At 38.0% G+C, this 21,356-nt stretch overlaps 2 protein-coding genes across 2 annotated transcripts; one reads left to right on the forward strand and one right to left on the reverse strand.

Moving 5' to 3' along the window:
- The first annotated feature begins 844 nt into the window (after positions 1-844).
- Positions 845-7,635, forward strand: LOC139140783 (putative methyltransferase DDB_G0268948). Its single transcript, XM_070710198.1, has 7 exons — positions 845-1,012; positions 2,521-2,700; positions 3,665-3,825; positions 4,233-4,449; positions 5,314-5,411; positions 5,515-5,649; positions 6,027-7,635. The coding sequence occupies exons 2-7, from the start codon at positions 2,572-2,574 to the stop codon at positions 6,130-6,132; spliced, it is 846 nt and encodes a 281-aa protein (XP_070566299.1). The 5' UTR covers positions 845-1,012; positions 2,521-2,571; the 3' UTR covers positions 6,133-7,635.
- Positions 7,636-7,642: 7 nt separating this feature from the next.
- On the reverse strand, positions 7,643-19,940 carry LOC139140774 (uncharacterized). Its single transcript, XM_070710185.1, has 9 exons — positions 19,723-19,940; positions 16,319-17,221; positions 14,409-14,669; positions 13,814-14,071; positions 12,830-13,096; positions 11,653-12,200; positions 10,450-10,611; positions 9,872-10,051; positions 7,643-9,439 (listed from the first exon to the last, which is right to left on the reverse strand). Exons 2-9 carry the CDS (start codon positions 17,136-17,138, stop codon positions 9,050-9,052), a joined length of 2,886 nt encoding a protein of 961 aa, XP_070566286.1. The 5' UTR covers positions 17,139-17,221; positions 19,723-19,940; the 3' UTR covers positions 7,643-9,049.
- Positions 19,941-21,356: the final 1,416 nt, after the last annotated feature.

Genomic DNA, 21,356 nt, shown 5'->3' on the forward strand with positions numbered 1-21,356 from the left:
CCTGATTCTAAACTCTCAAAAGTTGTATATGATGTGCTTCTTCCAAGGAAAGTCCGTTATTTTAAGTGATTTCCAGGTATGAGGAGCCTAAAAAAAGTCTTGACCACATCCAGGCTTGAACCATACAAAACCATAGTCGTTGAAATATTGAAAGTCTTCAGGTATAACGGACTTTTTCTAGAGCGTTCGGATTTTCCAAACTAACAATGGAAAATGAGAATACGGAGCTCTTGCCTGTAAAACTCATGAAAAACGAACCAAGCAAAACGGGTAGAATTTCAAAGCCTCAAGTATTACCCACAGTGGTACTGTGTACTAGGCAAATAAATAAATAAATAAATAAATCGTGCTGTTCCGATAACATAGTTTTCAAAAATAGGGTAGGTAGGTCGGCAGGATGTTTTTTCCCAAAATATTTTTATTTTATATATGCATTTTTCAGGGGTTCAGGGCGGTCAAACACTGGCCACAACATTTCACGAAAAATGTATCATACATATAAAAGGAAAAGAAAACCATAAAAGACGTCCTCGTTCAAGCAAAATTCAAATGCCAAGTAACGAACGGTTTTTCTTATTTTTTTTTTACTTTCGTGTTTACGTAGCTATAAAAAGTTTAGGGTCAGCAGGTAGAAAATAGGGTAGGTCGGGTTATTGGAACAGCACAATTTTTATTTGTTCGGTCTTACCGCTCTTTTGAAAATGGCCGCCCTGCCTCGTCATGAATCTGACTGCGCAGGTTCACGAAACATAAGAAGGCCGGCCGAGTAGCCTCCATCCGAAGGTCATCTTGGGACAGTGTGCACACGAAGGCGATTGCACTGGGCGATAGCACAGCTACATGTACAGATGTAGGTGACTGGTTAATAATCAAACCGTGAAATGCCATATGTAAGTTTGCGTTACAAGATAAACTTTTTTATGTTCGTGGGAAATTGAAGCTGAAACTTCAAATGAGACGGGACAAAGGTGACACCGAGTTGATGTTGTAACATCCTGACTTTCTGTTGCAGGTAAGTAGAACCAGAAAATATTAGATATACGGGAAAAGGACATTTTAAGGTAGAACACAGATAATAGAAGGGGGATTCTTGACAGTACGTAGTTAGAGCTTTAGAACAGCCATGCCATGGTGCTAGGAAGAGATAATAATCAACGTACTGCAGAGTTGTAATATTAACTTTATGGTCCATATTGGTATTTACAGGGCCCTAGGGTCATAGTGTTGTATGGGACAACGATACACAAAATACGTATTCCCGATCATTAACTGCGTTACCGCTGTCGACAAATTTTTACCCTAATAAATGGTACCATGTTCTGGTTATGTGCCAAAGCAAAATATTTCTATACACTCTCAAATTCTTTACATTATACAAAATTAATCCTATCCAGCCTGTGTTGAAGACGCAGCTATAGCGGATGTGGCGTAGCTGAATTTTGCGGCGATTTTTTTCCCTTTTCCCGGTGTTTGTTCATTCAATTACGACTTTCTCCCCTCCCATGCATCTGGCAATTTTGACCATCCTTTTGTTGACCAAAAAGAATTTGCCATCCATATGGTTAAGGCTGGAATTTGTATATGTTTGCGCTAGTTGGTTCGAACTGACAAAAGTCAATCATATAGCCCTACCCAAATCAAGAATTGGTTAACCTACCCGACCATCGCTCTCTCATCGTTCACCCTATCAATTATTGCAACTTGTGTAACTGCTTTCTTCGAACTGACGTCACAGAAAATGGCGTTTACGACTTGTTACTTTTGAGTGAGGTGTTTATTTTATTATTTACATTATTATTTTTATTTTATTAGAGTAGACGGGAAAGGGTTTTTTATCATCAACTGGCGGAGGGTGATTACTTTTCTATTGAGCAGACAACTCTTAAAAAACCCATCCCTCAGTTAGTCAGCAATACAGTGTCAATTGAGTAAACGAAAACCGTGTTCACACAAGACGATTTGAAGTACATTGGTAAATTGTTGATAAGATTTAGTCATATGGCGAAATATTAAATGACTGGAACTATGGCAAACAAAGAAGCAAATAAACAAACACAACTATACAAAAACACTGAGATTGACAACAACGGGTAGTTTATATTTAAAACAATTTTCTTGATCTAGCCAGGATAAGAATGAAAAACCCAATATCGAAATCGAATTTTTAACGTCAAAATTAGTACGCGATTCCAGTTCATGAGTCACGGTACAGTCCCTGAGTCTGGCCCATTAAGTCGGTCTATCTAGCAAGCGAGGCTCACTGAGCCAGCCGGGTCATAGTGTACTATAAGCGTCGCTGAGCCAAGTAAGCTTAGCTCGGCTCACCTTCTGAGGGCGGTATTATGACCTGAGGTGAAGCCGGCGAGGGGCTGTGAAAGAGTCTAACTCTTGGTGTGGTTATTTTGCAAGATAATATTACGATTTAGAAGACAAATCAAGGATGAACTAACGGAGAATGAATAGAGATGACGAAGCGAGGCTAGACTAACATACATGTACCTGTTTGAATTTCATTTGCAGTAGCAAGCTGACAAGAAGCTTTCGCTTGGCTGACTTATCATCAGCAACAAAATGTCTGACAACAATAGTAAGCAAACCGATCTTTTCCAATCTACAATTGCTTCCAAGAAATACAGCACTTACAGAGTGCCTTATCCTATTGAATTGCCGGAGAAGATCGTTTCACTTCTTTCCAAGAAAGTAAGTAACAGGCTGGCTTAAAATGTTCCAGCTGATACAAATACTAGATATTATTATGCCGATATTTAAGATGATTTCATACTGATAGGAGCCGATCTTCAGAACAACAAGTTAATGAAAACTATTAAATAAACGTTTGGTATGTTATTTAAGGTAGATCGCGCCTCAGGGACAGATAGTCGGACTCTCAAACTTTTACAATTCTTTTCTGATCTACCACTTGTGGGGGTTCATTTTAAAGCTATTGGTGAAAGAAAAAAATTCACCGGCTTAGTTTTTCGAAATTCAAATTAAATTTTATTTTTCCTCCATAGAGTTAAGACAGGGATGGCGGCCATTTTGAATTTCAAATATCGGTAAAGCTTCGGTAATCTGTTTCTCTAGTACTAAAATTTGCACGATGACCCCTGATTTTTACCCTCGACTTTGAAAGAGAACAGTTGAAAGATTCCTTAAGGAAAGTTTCAGCAAAAGTTTAAGTTTTTCACATTCAAGGCGCATACTTACCTTAATTGTATTCGTCATAGAACTCTCACGCTGATGTGACACGTTTATGTATTACTATGAATTTAATGAGTACACATATCTGTATGGATTGGTCTTGTTTTCCCTTTTTCTTTTTCCGAACGCTTGTGAATATAAAAAAGGCGTAACTGGCAGTACGAAGTTTGGCTTTAAGATGACTGCAAACTCAACTGGAACTGCAAACTCGCTATTGTCCAATCAACAATATCAAGCATGCAAAAATTTGCGAAAACTGCTCAAGACAATTTAAATTTGTTTGAAAACTTGAGATGAAAAGCAGATCAAATTCAGACATGCACTAAGTATTATGAGCACTGGACTGTGGTTATGCGTTGCGTCTTTGCACTGCCTTGGAGCTCCAAAAACGATAGAAGATCAGTCAAGTATTTTAATGTTTCGTTCGTTGCATTACAAATGATAATGTCACAATATTGCTCAGAGAAAACCTCCGCACACTCTGGCACTGGACGTAGCATGTGGGACAGGACTGGGAACTCGTATACTAGCCAAGCATTTCCAGCGAGTCATTGGTTTGGACATCAGTGAAACGCAAATCGCAGAAGCGACAGCACTCGAAAAATCTCCAAATGTCACATATCAGTAAGTATTGAATATATGACCCGGATATGTAAAGACATCTTTAGTTATGTACTTGTCACGCATGTTGACGTGTGTTCTGATTCTAGACAACTATATTTCTGAGATTGCAAACACTTCGAGCCAAAAAGACACAAGAATAATGTACTTTGTAGCTAGGAATGTATGATACAAAACGAAACAAGGTGCGTACTGTAATTACCATCTGGCAGGAATATTTGGCGGTCATGTTGTCGTTGACACCGTCCTCGCACATACATTGTTCAAGTTAATACTGTAAATTCATATCATAAAACAAGCTGTATTTTGACGGATAAAATATTGATAAAACAGTATGGTATTGATCCTTATAATTACCGTGTGCAACCAACCCTAATGAGAACAATTTAAATTGCTGTGTTTCTGTTTAGAGTTTGTGCTGCACACTCACTGCCAGTTGATTCAAACAGCGTTGATCTAGTTACCGTGGCAACTGCCATACAATGGTTGGATTTGGAGACCTTCTACCCCGAGATTGATCGTGTATTAAAACCTGGAGGCTGTCTAATGGTGTATGGATATTCAAGCAGGAGTATAAAATACCATTTCAAGGACAAGTCGGACGCTCTCACAAAGCTTTATAACGATGTAAATAAATGCAGAGACTCCATGTGTCAATGTGTTTGCAGAGATAAGTACTGTGTGTGTGTGTGTGTGTGTGTGTGTGTGGTGTGTGAGAGAGAGAGAGAGAGAGAGAGAGAGAGAGAGGAGAGAGGGGGGGAGGAGGGAGGGAGAGAGACTGTGTCATTAACTCATACTATTAAGATATTTATTGATACAAGATATGACGTAACAGTCGAGCCTATCCTCGTCGTTTACTCACACACGATACCTGAGTAGCCTCGGCTCAGATATACTCTAACATTTTCTCAATACTTTTGGTCTACCGTTTGTTGGCGCTCACATTAAAGCTCTTAGAGTAAGAAAAATTTTCACCGTAATTTTTTTTTAAATAAAAAAACTTAAACTCCTTTAATAGAGTTAACACTGGGATGGCGGACATGGTATTATTCTTGGTTTGGTAAGAAAATAGTTGAAAGTTTCATCGAGGAAAGTTTGAGTAAAAATATTTCACTTTCAATGCGTGCACATTTCTGAGAGGCACCAGAAATAATTCCGTCGCTTTCCTCATTTGTTCCGTGTGAATATGGATTGTGTTCTGCCAAATACTCTTTCAGCGTGTATCAGGATGTTGATGTGTTACTGACCTCTCAAAAATCAAAAGATGAACGAAATATCTTAGATGGCGTCTACAAGGGTGACAGCAAGAATGTAACTTAGAGAATTTAGGATCTCAGATTGCCAGATAATATTTATCAGTTGAAGTATTGTAACAGTCATAAACAAGGTTTTACTATACATGATGTTATCGGTTACACAAGCAACTATATATTATTTTGACTATCGATCTGTAATCTGTGGACTGATAACAATGAGCATTATATCTTTCAGACACTGTTTGGCACATACATAGATTATTGGACCTATCGGAAACCATATTTGTGGAATCACTATCGTGACCTTCCACTACCATATAAGGAAAACGAAAGGTTGGTTTCCATTTATGGTAATATGCAATACAATATCTGAGACATTTATATATCACTTGTCACTCTATGTAAGTAACACGTCAATTGTCTTCACACACTGCAGGGATGACAGCATGAGTTGGCGGGATGAAGTCACGGTTGATGACGTCATCGGTTACACAAGCAGTCTATCCTTCTTTGAGAAATACGAACAGGATCATTCAGATGCAGATAGACTTCTCCAGGATTTACAAAACAGGTGGGCGTCATACGATGTTTTCGTTCAGTAACCTCCAGCATATTTAAAGCTCAATTGGTAGTAGTTATTAATCATAATTTCCTGTTTTGTTGTTTGTACAATGAAGCTTTAAAATCCACCATGATGTCTCACAGCCAACATAGTCGACCTTTCAATACAGACCGTTTTTCCTAAATTACAATTTCCAATATCGTTGCTGACAAATGAGTTCTGGCACAGACTAGAATCCGTTTAGCAACAATAAAATTGCATACATATTTAGAATCAAAAACGGTCATAGTTGCAGTGTCCCTTTTAAGCACAAATGTGACTTGTTCATGCATGTCAGATACAGTAGTCATAGATGTACTATTCCATAACATTTATTTTCACTGCAGGATAATGGACATTCTTGATGTCAAAACTGCTCCAGACAAGACGGTTGTCGGAAGAGAGTTTCCGCTGTTTCTGGTTTCATCCAGGAAACCGTCAGAAATCACTTGATGCTTGTTAGATAATGTCTCTGTGCTTCATCACCGCTGCAAGTCCTTGTACAACTGCTCTTCCTTTAACATTAAGCTAGTACACGCCTCGACATTGAAAGTCTTTTACTTTATTTCTCACACTTTCCTCAAGGAGACTTTAAACAAATCCCCTTTGGAAATCAAGAACATTAATCAGAGGTCACCGTGCAAATTTGGTACCAGTGAAACAATTTTCCCGATATTTATTACCGACACTTGAAATTCAAAATGGCCGCCACCCGTGTTAACTGTACTGGAAAATATAATTATCAATGATCACAAAAATAATAAGGTGGCGAAAACTTTATTCCATAGCTTCAAAGTGAACCAAAGCAGTGGTAGACCAAAGAAAGTATGGTAAAGGTTTTAGAATCCGAATATCTTCGCCGAGGCGTGTTCTACCTTAAAGAACCCATGATTATGACTGTATACACACGATGAGGTGTTTAATATAATAATTTGTGGTTGCACCCTATAAAATTGTCCTCTCAATTACTATCTTTAATGAGTAATTGATTTTATTGTATCTTGTCGGTCTTTGTTATTGTCAAGTTTTATCGTGATTATCTTTTTACTACATTTGCAAGATTATGGAAGCTATTGAAGAGCATAAACCTTGGAAAATTTAAATTTTGGTTCAAATTTTGAAAACTGAAAAAGTGTTGAGACAGAATTTTCTTTTTTTTTCTCATGAGTATGAATGCTTAGTGATGGTCGTTGAATTAATGGTAATGAGGTAGACAATTCTGAGATGTACAAATGGTTCTCCAAATGTGAATACGAGTTCATTATAAGATGTATTTAATTCCATATCTAATATCAGTGTTGCTGTGATCGACAAGGCAATGCATAAAAACTTTTAGATGTAGTATAGTGGTCACGTCAGCACCACAGAGAACTGTGAGGCTGCTGTGATGCTGGAAAGACGGCTTTACATTTTAATACGGTGTAATCGTACAATTGAAATAAGCAAAACACCGATATCAATGTGAGGTGAAATATATACAAGTAACTATTTTGATGACGGAAAAGGTACTCTAAAATAAGGAAAATATTGAAAATTGTAAAGAAGTCGAGTAAAACATGAAAATTATTTTACATGCGAGATATAATTTCGATTCATAAAAGTGACTACTCTACATTTGGTGCGTGTCGTATATTGTTAGTATACTAGCTGGAGTAAGAATAATTGTGATAAATCTACATTTTACGTGTGTTGTATATTGTCAACTGTTATTACTAACTGGAGTAAGTAGACATGTAATCATTTAACATACACTCCTGGTCTGGGACCATTTTTAAGGCAAAGGAAAAAGGTCTCCCAATAACTAGGATTACATAATATATTGTTACGATCACGAGTAGTCAACATGGCAAAAAATTAAAGTGTCCGTCTTAAGCTTTTTTAGCAAATGAAACGACTACGAACAGACCCACTGGCTGCAACAAAAGATGGTCAAATAAAGGAAACAATACACAAAAATATTGTTAAAATTTCCTTATCCTTGTTTAATCACAGAACGTCACGTAGTGACAGCAAAAACAGCTATTTACAGTATTGAAATTATCTGTACTCGGAGCGTGACAAGGTATAAAGAAAACCTGTTTAAACTTCAGAAAATTAACAAAGTATTCAAAGACCCGACGACGAGACAGAGAGCTCTCTCCTAACTTTAAACACGCTGGTTCTCAGTGCCCACTCCGTCCCGACGCGTCAGTCCACGGAAAACAGCGCCACGTAGCAGCTCGACGCACAAGTTCAGACAAAAATCCTGGTGAACATCACATCAAGAAACTCCTAACACTGAGACGTTTCCAAATTACAGTAATGTATTCACAGGAACAATACTAGAACTTCTCTAGGCGTCAACAGGCACACAAAGTTACTTCTAGACTGCGGCCATAGTTTCCGCATCAGCAGGTAGACAGGTTCTGTCTTCAATAAGTAAGAAACTCCGCTGCGTGGATGGATTTCCGACGACTCTCCACACGTGGCTTGTGTTCAAGATTATATACCAGAAAAAATACATTATTCATAATCACCTGGTCACGCAAATGAGCAAAAGAAAACAAAGAAAAAACATGATAGAGAGCGTTTCTCTCGTAACAATATTCTGAGCTGGTTCTTGAACTCAAAATGTCTTCCTGATAGTTTGTAATGATTCCAAGAATATCTATTTGAAGATTCATTTTTTACAAAGTTGTGCTCATCATTGTATGAGAGCTACTCAGTTGTTTCTCCAAACTAAGAGAACTGACATCTAAGATGTGAAATCTACTAAATCTTATTACAATAAATAAATAATTGCATTATTATTCAATAGAATTTGTAAATGATATCAAGAATATGACCTCAGTGTCATCACTACTTGGAGAAATCTTGCGACCCCATACAGTGCTCTTTTTTACATTCATTCCGTCCATGAGGGCGCCCTTCGCAAAGTTTTGTATTCCGGCGGTGCGCCACAGAGTCTGAGGATACAGTAGACGAATGAGTTGCAACAGATTATTTAAGTTCAAAAACTAATACACCTACGTAACAGCTAAGACATCCCCAGGAAAGTTGTGTAACAAGCCTTGAATAAAGGAGACTCGAATTATGATGCAGCTGAATTTATTTTAAATTTTCGGGTCTGGTGAGACTTGTTTGCTAAAAATGCGCCTTTAACTCATTTTGATGGTTAAATAAACTGCATTATTGACATTATGTTATTGCCCCTTGTTATATTGAAAACATTCTTTGTTCTTTTTTTCGTTGGATTTTCTTATTATAGTTATATAGACATTATGCATCATGTTGATGTTAGACATATCTACTATCAAAGTCACTTTTGTGAATAAAGTTTACTTTCCTTTCAAAAAAAGGCGCTCCTCAGCTACTGAGGATTGCTTTCATACTAAATTTCTGAGTCACCGCTTGGAACATTGGGGTCTCCGATATCTTCGTGCAAATGATCTTTAGCGGCTTTCTGAACAATACCAGCACAAACATCGTTTCCAATTTCTTTAAGGATACCATACAATCTCTCGTAGCTTCTACGAGTGATATCCCCTTCCTGGCTTGCCCAAATGCCGATGACTTCCTCAGCTGGACTGTAGCTAGGCGTCCGATCCTGCTTCTGTTCCATTAAGGTAATCTTTGCAGTTGGGATATTTAGTTTTTCAGCTAGGTGGCGCCAATCAGATGCACCCTGCCTCAGTACATCTAGTATGTCATACAGTTCTTTGTCATCGAAAGGCGGTCGCTTGAATTCGGTGACCGGTCTGTTGACATGAAGAGGTTCATCCTGCTGGTGGAAGAAATGATGTGGTTAGCGACGAAAATGTCCGCTGAACGTTAGAGGGCGACGGTCGTCAGCTGTGATTTTGTAAACCCAGTTCAAACTTGTACTCTGTATTTTACTTTATCTTGACGTGTTTCATCTAATATTGTTGAAGAACACATTGTACACTAAAAGGTTGCTCATGCGCAACGTAAGGACCACAGAATTCGAACTTTACGCAACACAGCCAGTACAGTGCTCTATGTGTGTCGATCTGAAGATACCAACACGACGATATTGACAGGAAGCTCTTTAACAAGGGGAATGGCATTCAAGCCATTTGCATACAAAACCTTTACATCATCGTGATGGTAGATTCTGGTTTGTTTTATCTGTAACAATATCCTACCATGATACTGTATGTTATAAATCTGCATTAAGTAATTACAGTCTTACCTCTGATAATGGTGTGTCGATTTGAACGGGCACAGACCTCCCTGATTGTCTTTCTTGCTTCAGAGTCACGGTCCCACGGAAATTAGTCGGTATATTGCGTGTGTCTTTCAACCTCAGAAGAAAATACCGATATTGACTCATTCCATACGTCCAGGACATGTGATATTTCAGATCGTGTGTCTGAAAGAAGGGAAATAAATTCAAAGTACATAGTGAAACTTTGAAAGCACGCCGTGATCACAACACATGTACACAAGTAAGAGTTCTGCAAAGTGCGACGCTTGTTACAATGATATAATTCTGTTGAATTACACAATTTAAGTTTTGATCAAAATCACAAGGATTGTCTCGTGTGCTCTATCTTTGCTGTATGTTCAGTGAGGTTTGGTCCTTGCCCGACATTGTAGAGACAGGGGATTCCAGGCGTGAAGGGCCAAAACTCGAAGAAGGGAACGACTGGAAACTTCCTTGGAACCGATTATAAACAGACTGTGTTGTGTTAAAACTTTTTCACGACGGAAGTAAAGCGCATGCATCTACGTATTACACAGTACTGTTCTATGAAAATCAACACTCACGGATTCTGTCATAAGTTGCCATGACTGGTCGAAATCTTGGACAGATACCGAAACTTCTATATCTCCCTTGTCGTACTCTAATTGCAGATGCTGAGAGTCGCATTGCCGAAATCTTCCTATCGCCTTGTTTGAACTTGATTTTTCTGCTTCAGCAATCACTGCCTGCAATGATATTATATTAAAACATTAAAACAGCTGTTTAATATTTGTTCTCATGTAGCGAAAGTGAAGTTTAAGGGATGTTGATCATATACTTTCGTATAGACAGACAGACAGACAGACAGACAGACAGAAAGACAGACAGGCAGGCAGGCAGGCAGGCAGGCAGACAGACAGAAAGACAGACAGGACACTTCTTTATTGTTATCTTGGAAAAGGAAAGAGCAAAACTTTGAAAATCTGTAAAGAGACGGGGGTCGTCGGAACTGTGCTCAAACGTTGTATAGGACACGCTCGAACAATGTAAATATCCAAGGTACGATGGTGATTGATGAAAGTTGAAACATGTTTGTCATAATGTATATCGTAAAATTGAAATGATGCAGCTATCTTGATATCGTGAATTAAATACGTCGTGGAGACGAAAGTAGCATAAGCGCACAGGCGAACTAGACATTAATGGTCTAAAATATGATATTGTTTTCGTAATTATTAAAAATAATAAATCGTAATTATGAAACATTGATATCACCAAAACCAAGTTAGTATTTCATCCGGGTTGAGCTTCATTGCTGCAGAGCGACACTCGACAATAAACCGCTGTATGTATATATGAGTTGTGTATGACAGGCGTGCGGCTGGCCAGAGCGTCCAATATACTAGGACTATAAAAAGGGGTATACTCCTAGTACATTGGATGCCCTGGCTGGCCGCCAATGTCATACACAACTCATACACATACAGCGTTTTTGTCGAGTGTCGCTCTGCAGCAATGAAGCTCAACGCGGATGAAATACTAACCTGGTTTTGGTGATATCAATGTTTCATAATTACGCTTTATTATTTTTAATAATTACGAAAATAATATCATATCTAAGACTATTAATGTCTAGTTCGCCTTTGACAGGCGCAGTTCCAACGCGCGACCCCCTCCCTTTTACATTGGTCAATTCATAGTCTCGATAAACTACCCTCGATATATTTAAGCTTACGATTAAGCGTGACATATTCTCCAAAGTTAACATAACATCTTTTTTAATTTACCTGCTCTGAGTCTTTTGTGTCTAAGGTGAGATAGACACGGATTGTCATGAAAGAATCTCTTCTGTCAAACGCGACGAAAGGGATGATTCTCATGACCTTGACATTGTGTTCTTGGGGTATTTCCTCTGCTGCCGTGAAAACACCCGAGGTCCTCGTGTTCACAATAATCTGTGTGTTGGATTCAGTGTATGTGATGTCTGACTGCGATGTAACTCTCTCAAAGTTAGGCCTGTTCGGGTGTCTGACGTACAAGTCGATATTGGCGTCACCTGCACGACTGACCGGGAAAGCCAGGCTCAGATTTCTGCTCATGCCCTTGTGATCGTCATGGATGTCCAGTCGTACGGAGCTCGAAACGCGAGAGTGACCCGGGGGTAGTTCGGGGATATGCTGGGCATCGGTTGATGACGAAATACTGGTGTTGATGTGTCCACTGTTGGCAGGTACAGCTCCAGGGGGTACGTACAGTGAAGTCCCCCATGGTTGGTTTTCTAAGATGCCTCCTGACGCATCAACAGGTGCGTAAGCGATCAAAGTTTCATGCTTGCCTGAATAAAGAAATACAAAAGACGCAATATATTTCTTGGCAGTCGGGGAAAACTTATCATGTGAGCTTATTTCAAGCATGTCTGTTCTGTTTGTCGAATACGGTACATCCTAAGTTCACTATGTCTAATAGGATTATGGATAACTGAATTCTAGTCTGGGATTCATTTGTCAGCAACAACATAATCGCATATTGTACACAGTGTGTTTGTTGACATGAATAATACCTCGTATTTTACTTTAGGGAGAGGAATTTGAAAATGTATTTGTTTATCGGACAAAAATAATGAAAATATAACAAAAAATTATATATCTGTTGTACCCCTTAAACATGTGCATGTACAGCTTGAGCGTCATTTTCTGTTTCTGAAATAAATAGGTGTCCAAGTCAAGTTCTCAAGAAAAGCGCCCTCTACGTCGAAATGGGACAAAATTAAGGGACAGGCTCGTGAATTTATGAGGGAAGCCCACGATCAAATTGGACCATATGTTTCACTTTTTTCAAAATTTTACTGGTTATGTTGGTCTAATTGGATAGATGTCAGAATCTTTCGTACGCTCGCCCCCCCTTTTTTCTCACTCCCTCCCTGCATCCAATGGCTACGCCTGAGTAGCTGTGTGTAAAACTTACCCTTTGTGTACACTGAAAGAGCGTTGCTTTTTACTGTCTTCCCTTGTATATTACAGATCACTACAATACCATACTTTGTGTCCTGTTGGAGTCTAACAATGCGATAAGACGTTTCATTGTCGATTTTTTGTACTGTGGCTTCGCTCTCCTCGCCAAGAATTCTGTAGTACACGTTGAATGAATTAGAGTCCTCGTCACCGCCATCAAGCGTCCAAGATATCAAAATGGAGTCACTTTTTACGTCCATTACTTTGACATGAAGTAGAGCTGAGGGGAAAATAGTGTTGTTACGGTTATTACAATACTAGTTTCAGTAAACAGAATAAACAAACAGACATAGATATTCTAATCGACTCTTGAATATGATATCAAATTGTTAATGGCAGTAATTTTGTCATTTAAAGCCAACTCTCTGGTTGTCGTACCTTTTCCCAATAATTTAAAATTGACACAGGACTATTGTTTCAAAATACTGACCTTCATCGTCTGATACTAAGTAATTAGCGATAACTTCCAATCTTTCCTTTGTCCGATCTATACTTTCTCAATACTTTGTATTTTGTATACGTGACATGTAGTTTCTCTGCTTAAAGTCCTTGTGACTTTTTAGTTTTTTTTTTTCGGTAATTTTGTTCCATATCGTATTTTCTCTATGTTCTCACGAAAGAATTTTAAAACACAAGGCATTTGTTTTTTAAACTCGGCGAACATTTGCATAAAATGTTTTTATTGTTGGCGACTTACGGACAAAAATTAAATTCCAAACAATAATCCCATTGAAGCGTATAAGAATCTTGTAGACGAGCTAAATACTAGACATAGTCAACGCACTGTGCAGAGAAGACCACAAATACACCTTTAATACGTAGTTGTATTATTAGTTCAACTAAATTTGGCGATCCAACACGTTCGTCATATCTCATAATTAAAGTTCGAATCACTTTTGTTTGTTGGTAGTTTCAAAGACCGGCAAAATCATCTCACCTTTCCTCCTCGTGCTAACCAGCAGATTATCATTCCACTTCTCCTCATTATTAACTGTCGCAATCACTGTAATTTCGTACTCACATTCTTCGTTTAACCCTTTAAGTGTATACTCCCTGGTACCAGTTGCTAGGCGACATGTTTTAACCACGTCGTCAGACGTCTTGAAGTAGCAAACGCTGACTTGTTCGTTCTTGTAGCCAATAGAATACCAGTAGATTGTGATAGACTCGTGTGTTATCAGCTTGATTTTCACTCCTTTTGAAGAAACAGACAAATGTAAACATCATCAAAAAATACCCGATCAACCGCTCAGGAGTATTTTGTACACTTAGTTTCATTGTGCCAGTTGCATGTCGTTGAAAAGTGTATACGTTACTCTAATCACAGAGGAAAAACACATCTACGGACCATGCAGTTCATTGATAATATCCTGGCGGCAAACGCTCATTTTTTTTCTTTATAAAGAGATAAGTCATAGGATCTTTGTGTGCAGAAAGCTTTAGAGGAAAACGTATGTATATTCTTTTTATCATAACACATCATCAATAAATTGTTTCGTTTGTTTTGTGAAAACACATAGTGTTGTACATACTCTCTTTATTAGTTTTCGCATCCAATGGAACACTTTCAACTGTGCGCAGCCTTGTCTTTCCGAAGATAACCATCCTGTAAGTTGTTTCGGGAACCAAATGCCGAATGACTAGTACACACTCTGTTAGATCTTTGAAGTACGTTGCCACATTCGTTGCCGTGTTGACGCACCGTACGTCAAAGAGCTGCTCCAGATCGTCTGCATGTCCAGCTATCCAGGTGATGGTCAGGGAATTACTGGTGGATTTGGATACCTTGACTGCTGTTAAATATAATATGTATGGAGGGTGAATTACAATGAAAATGGCGACATACCATTCTACATGAACTATATCTGTCTCTGTTTCTATGTGTCTGTCTACCTGTCTGTCTGTCTGTATCTCTACACATATATGAAATAATTTCTTCGGTTAGCAATACAAAATGTATTATACTCTTCTAATTTTCGCATTAAAAACTGTATCTCCCGGAATACTTCATTGAACGTGAGTTGATCATATATATATATATATATTATATATATATATATAATATATATATATATATATATATATATATATATATATATATATATATATATATATATATATATATATATACCGTACTCTCTGTGCCCAAGTTCAGAGGTTGCCATAAAGCCATTATGGTGATAACCGGGAGGGCACATTGTATACATTTGTTGTGTGATAGAATATATATATATATTATAATATATATATATATATATATATATATTATATATATATATATATATATATATATATATATATATATATATATATTTATATTTATATTTATATAAGGGTTGCTGCTGAATGGATTTTACAATTTCATCTCTACAACGTTGTTTCGTGAGTCGCGAGACTCACTCATCAGGAGACTAGACTGGAGTGAATCTACATGGGGTACACATCGCTGGTTACGCAGATGGTGGAATTTTGGTTGAGATTGACAGTTGTTGCATAACAATATATTGCTGCTGCTATGAATATTCATGTTTACGGAGAGGACTGATTTACTTCGTTGGATGTATTTGCGGCATGATGACACAAGTTCATTTCTTTTATTGAGCGTATATATATATATATATATATATATATATATATATATATATATATATATATATATATATATATATATATATATATATATAAATTCGGTACAAGTTGCAGTAGCACGGTAAGAAAAGCTAGCTGTCCGCTGATTGCACCAGGATTGAACATTTTGTGGTAAAGTAGCGAGCAAATTTTGTCACTTACTTTTTCCATCATCTATAGTATATGCACATAAAACACTTCAGAATCTTTGAGTGTGTGTTTGATTTGCATTTACTTAGAAACACGCGACGAATTGCGAACGTATACGCTAATTATAGGCCTTTCTATGTTGGAAATGCCTATCATGTTCTCAGTGTGTAAAATAGTTACATTCTAGTCGTTTCTTGGTATTATTTGGTATTTTGATTGGACATAAATTTCTTTTTTAATAACGAAGCATTGAAGGAAGTAATGTATTGTATGAAGAGTGATAAGCAATGACCTCAATGCCGTGTATGCCAGTGATAGCAGTGAGGTAGAGTGGCTGTTTACTCACAAATTTCAGGTATACCAGCTTTGAACAGAAGCGGACTATTAACATCACGGTATAAAGTCCTGTCTTTGTCTATATATGAGAGGTTTAAGTAGAAATATGCTCGCCCGACAATTATTCGGCATATAGCTGAGCTTTAAAACACAGAGTAAACGCTGGTTGTACGTATAATTGATATGATTCAATGGTGCATTCTATTTGGAACGTGACAACAATTGTTGGTTTTAAAAGAGATATTTGCTCTGACACTCGTAAACATTTGTCTGTACGCTTAATAAAACATCCGAAATGAATTCGACCTCTCCACTAACGGTTCCTTACCAGATGGACTTGTTTCCTTGATCTGAAATGACAGAATACCACTCAATCTTTTGGTGAAATCCTCACGGCTTGATATCGTCGAGTCCACATGTTCAATTATATGAGGTTGGAACCAATGATCCACGATATGTTGAAAAGCTTCTCCGTGGATCCGAATGATTTCTATGTAGATCCACACAACGGGATAGTTCTCCAAGTTTGCTTTGGAGGCAATATCGATATACCGCACTGATCCACGTGGTCCCTCCAAGGCGTTCATAGACACCTTTGGCACCTCTGTAGGTTGTGCTCCGTTGTCGAAACTGTCCAGGAGCATCCGCGCTTTTCTGACGCACCCATCATATTTTTTTTTCGCCGAATTTCTTTTTTCCATGTTCGAGCCCTCCTTTGTGAAACTAAGCCTTATTTCATGGATGTCTTTACTGGCATTGCTCAGAGATTCTTGAAGCTCAGAGGCGGCCTCGCCGATGTTCACTTGTTTGCACGCGTTCAGTCTCTCACAGAAGTGTTCAAGGATAAACGGTTGTTCGCTCTCATCGATATCACCAAGGTACTGTTCAAGCTCGTAGTGGTTGATTATGGGCGCTGACTCATCAGCATTGTTCAGCTCTTTGTTCAACTCGGTCAAATACCACTGCGGGTTGCTCAACTTACCAAAGAAGGTTTCATTCAATTTCAATAACATATCTATGGCACACTCTAATTTCTCCACCATTGATGTGAAATGAGGAGCCTTCACCTTTTTAGTGTTCGCCCCATTTTTTCGTCCATTTCTTCCGTTTTCCATTTTCCTGTTTGTTCTTGACGTTTTCTTAGGCATACTGAAGCCACCACAACGAATCGTCCAGCATTACCAAGCCTTCCCGACTCAACTGTCGCTGTGACAGCACGTTCTTTTCTTTTCTACCGAGAGAGAGAGAGAGAGAGAGAGAGAGAGAGAGAGAGAGAGAGAGAGAGAGAGAGAGAGAGAGAGAGAGAGAGAGAGAGAGAGAGACAGAGAGAGACAGAGACAGAGAGAGAGACAGAGACAGAGAGACAGATAGACAGAGACAGAGACAGAGAGAGATAGAGAAAGAGGCAGAGGGAGACAGAGAGAAAGAGTGAGTCAAATAGACTGTCGAAAGCAGGAAGATAGGGGTAAGGGAGTGGTCAGTTTCTTCGGCGGGGTGGGTTTGATTATTTTTATCGTGGGCCAAAAAGTGGCTGACCCCGCTTATTCCAACTTTCGAAAACAGGGAGACCCCTCCCCTGCGCGCGACATAGGTAAAACAAAAGGTGGATTGTAAATTCATTAATTCAGTGTGTTATATATATATATATATATATATATATATATATATATATATTATATATATATATATATATATATATATATATATATATATATTCAACACTTTCTATGCATAGCCAGATGTCCAGAACTGTTATACATTAATTGGTGTCAATCATTAATATCAAACTTTAAGAGAGAAAAGCAGTAAATCAAAATCTTTGATGGGTGTTTAGAATTGCCAGTCAGTCATCCAATTACATCTCCTGAGAAGCCATAGAGAGCTATTTTTCTGATGTACCACGTCCAGTGTCTGAGAGTATCTTTTCTTTTAACATTGAAACCATGAAAGCACAGCAAATAATGACAAAAACTGCCTTTTGTTAACTATTATTTAAGTCGTGAAAAAAGCACCCTTTTACATAAATTACCTGTGACACAAAGGAAAATAGTTGGATCAATGAGAACGAAAGATATCTTGTCATTTTTCTATTTCTAAAGTATGTCACTGTATCCGATATATATTGTGAAATATTAGTGCATGTTGCTTTCTTATACTGAATTCTCATAGAGAAAACATAAAAGTATCTAGGAACTTGTCATGCAAAACAGACTTTCAATTTGCAGACATCAAGATATTTCTGACATATATCTCTGATATATTAAAGTACCGCGCCAAATGGGCGTGCCGAAAAATATTAAACATCCAGATATCTCTTATATAAATATATCTGATATATGAAAGTCATGCAGCTGAAGGGCATGCTGAAAAATATTTATGATATTTTAAAGTAATGCGCCCGAAGGGAGCGCCGAAAAAGTTTAAACATACAGATATCTCTGATGTGAAGGGTACACCAAAACTATGTCTGATTATTAAAGTTACGCGCCCTGGCGCGCCAAACAATTCAACTGAATGATGAAATTTGTGGCTGGCATGATGCATTTTAGGCAAGTATAAGCCCGGGTCGAAATTCAACCCCCCACCCCGCCTTTGAGCATTTCAAAAACATGGTGATCCCTATCACCAAAGTCAAAAAAGGGTGACTCCTCATGAATCAGTTTCTTTCGGCCGAAGAAACTGACCAGTCCCTAACTATACAGAACATGAAACAATATTTTGTGACCAATATTATATTACAACTGAACGTTTTAACATTTATGTGGATATAGGCTAAACCAGAGGAAGTCTTTGCTGTGCAACGATTTACGACGAACTACAACAGAGCAAGAAGAGAGACTAGCTTCAACCCCCGTGATCTTACTCCCGTTTATCACGCGAATATATACTATTAACACTGCCGTCAGTAACTGCGCCAAACTCAAAACAAACATGTACCGGTCTACAAAAGATTGTAATCGGGGCCGTTACTTGTAATTCAATGCCACTTCAACATCTTGTTGTGACGTATTTAACCGTTATGAACCAATTACGATCTTCTCTTGTATGGCCTGAATAACAATAACTTCTTACATCGTAAACTTTTCGAAGGCTTTGTTACCCGTATGTACACGGGCTCCTAACTAAACAGTTACGCGTAGCAGTACAATGCTGTATATGAAGGCCGAGTGAATAAAAATTCTGTCGGGAGTTGAGGCCTGCCGAGTAAACACCTGTAGAAATACTGTACTATGAAACATAGTCTCTAGCTTTCTATGAGAGAGTCCTTTAGCATACAAACCACGTTTTCATATAATGTAAGCTTAGCTTTCTGAATATCTGATTTAAATAGCGCTGAAAAATATTCATAATCACAGGCACGAGATAATTAAATCTATTAAAATCATTTCACTCGTCAGACGCAAAAGGGATACAGGCGCTTGCGAATAATGGTGAGCTTTTGTTGTTGTGTTTGAGAATTAAATACATGCTTGCAGTGTTAGAATAAGAAAGATTGAATAGGTATTTTATTCCTGTGCATTTTACACATGCTACCTTGGCGAGCTGTTTCGTCACGCATGACTTTACATGATTGTTTATCGGAGGGAGTCTATAGCAACTGGGATAGATTTGGATACATTATTTGTTGAAAATAAATTTCGATTTTTGTTATCCCTTGCAAAAAAATGGCGAGATGAAAATTCATTTCCATATAATTACGTTACGTCGACGTGAACAGTTGGTTTTTCTTACCTCACGGATATGCTGACATCGGTGTGTAAGCAGCTGTCGAAGGTACTGTATTACAAGATCGCTCTACTTTCTCGCACCGCTGGATTTGGCGCCTCAGCACGAAAAGCCGAATCCTGTTGACAGTAGAGAAATTTTGAAGCTCCCGACCAATGTTTTTGACGTTGAGTTGTCGCTGGTGTGTACACGCAACCACCAACAAACAGAGTAACACTTGAGATGGGTTTTACAAGCTGCCTTCGTTTTATTGCCGGGTCAGATGACAATACCTGCTATTGAACCATGACTGCCTAGTGACAGTGATACATTAGCAAATGTGTTTGCTTCGCCAGCGATCTCATTCGCCGCCACACAGCTGCCTGACCGAGTTTTCAAGTGAACTTCCTCTAAGTGTGCTGATAATCTGGACGTATTTATACAGTACGGATATTAAAAATATTTTTTCAAAAGACAAAAACTTTACAAAGGCGGGCAACGATGGTTGCTGAAATGTTAACGGACACAATCCGTCATAACCTTGCATGGTGTGTGACCCAGACGTTTTATTGCAAACAACGCCTTCTATACTTAACAAGTGTTATTGTTTAGACATGATAAGATCTTAACAACATTCGATAATTTCGAACTTTGCGCTGTTATTTCTCCACTGTATGCTAATAGTTGACACCAAGGAAACTTTCAAGTGATAGCGAAACACGTTTTCGGTTTGGGCCCTGAAAAAGTATGGTGCTCTCGAAAGTTGGCATGGAAAAATTTTTCTTTCAGTTTTCATCCCCGAAAATATTCAAAGTGCTGGGAATAAACGTTGTCCCTGAACGCAGCAACCCTACAAAGAACTTTCTCAAGTTGTTCGTACACGGGAAAGCGAGCATTGTCAAAACAGGCATTGTCGTCTGAGGGCGTCCTCCATGCGGCCCCTGATGCCATACCCTCCAAATCAAGTATCCTTACATAAGGTCATTGGCTTTACGGGTGGAGCTGCTTGTTGCAAACAGTTTTTTTCAAAGCAATATTTCTTCATCAAAGGTGTCAAGTAAACCCCTCATACTACATATTTTCAAAAAGCAGAGATTCTAAACTTTAGTATGCTAGCAGTAGTTCACTCGAAGGATGAAGTGGTTGTATATTTTGGGTTAAAAACCTCAATTTTGGTATTAATGTTCAAAATTAATTTAAGTCAAAAACTTGACGCTATTTTCTGAAATGTAATATTTCACTTGAAAGATGGGTATATGTAGAAAATAACGACTTCTTAATTTTGCATTATCTATCCTCATTCTGAAATGGCATTTGTTGAAAGACTGACACTCAAAAAAGTGATTAAAATCATGATTAGATTAGCAAAATAAACATGCCTCTTATTAAAATATGTAAGAGCTTTATTGCCAAACAAAAGTCGTTTTGTTATATAGAAAATAAATTATATAATGTCAAAATTTCAGAAAATTTGACCAAAAATTTGACCTGGGAGGCGTTAAATTCTTTGGAAATTTTGACATTGGGAGGGAAAAGAAGACAGGAAATCTGGTGATTTGCATACATTTGCATAAATTAATTTCTATATCATGCAACTTATGACTGCTTGACAAGCTAAAAGGTAAACCTACCCAATATTTTAATCTTGGGTTAACAAATTA

The sequence above is a fragment of the Ptychodera flava genome, chromosome 1 (genome assembly GCF_041260155.1).
Source record: "Ptychodera flava strain L36383 chromosome 1, AS_Pfla_20210202, whole genome shotgun sequence".
Classification (NCBI taxonomy): Eukaryota; Metazoa; Hemichordata; class Enteropneusta; family Ptychoderidae; genus Ptychodera; species Ptychodera flava.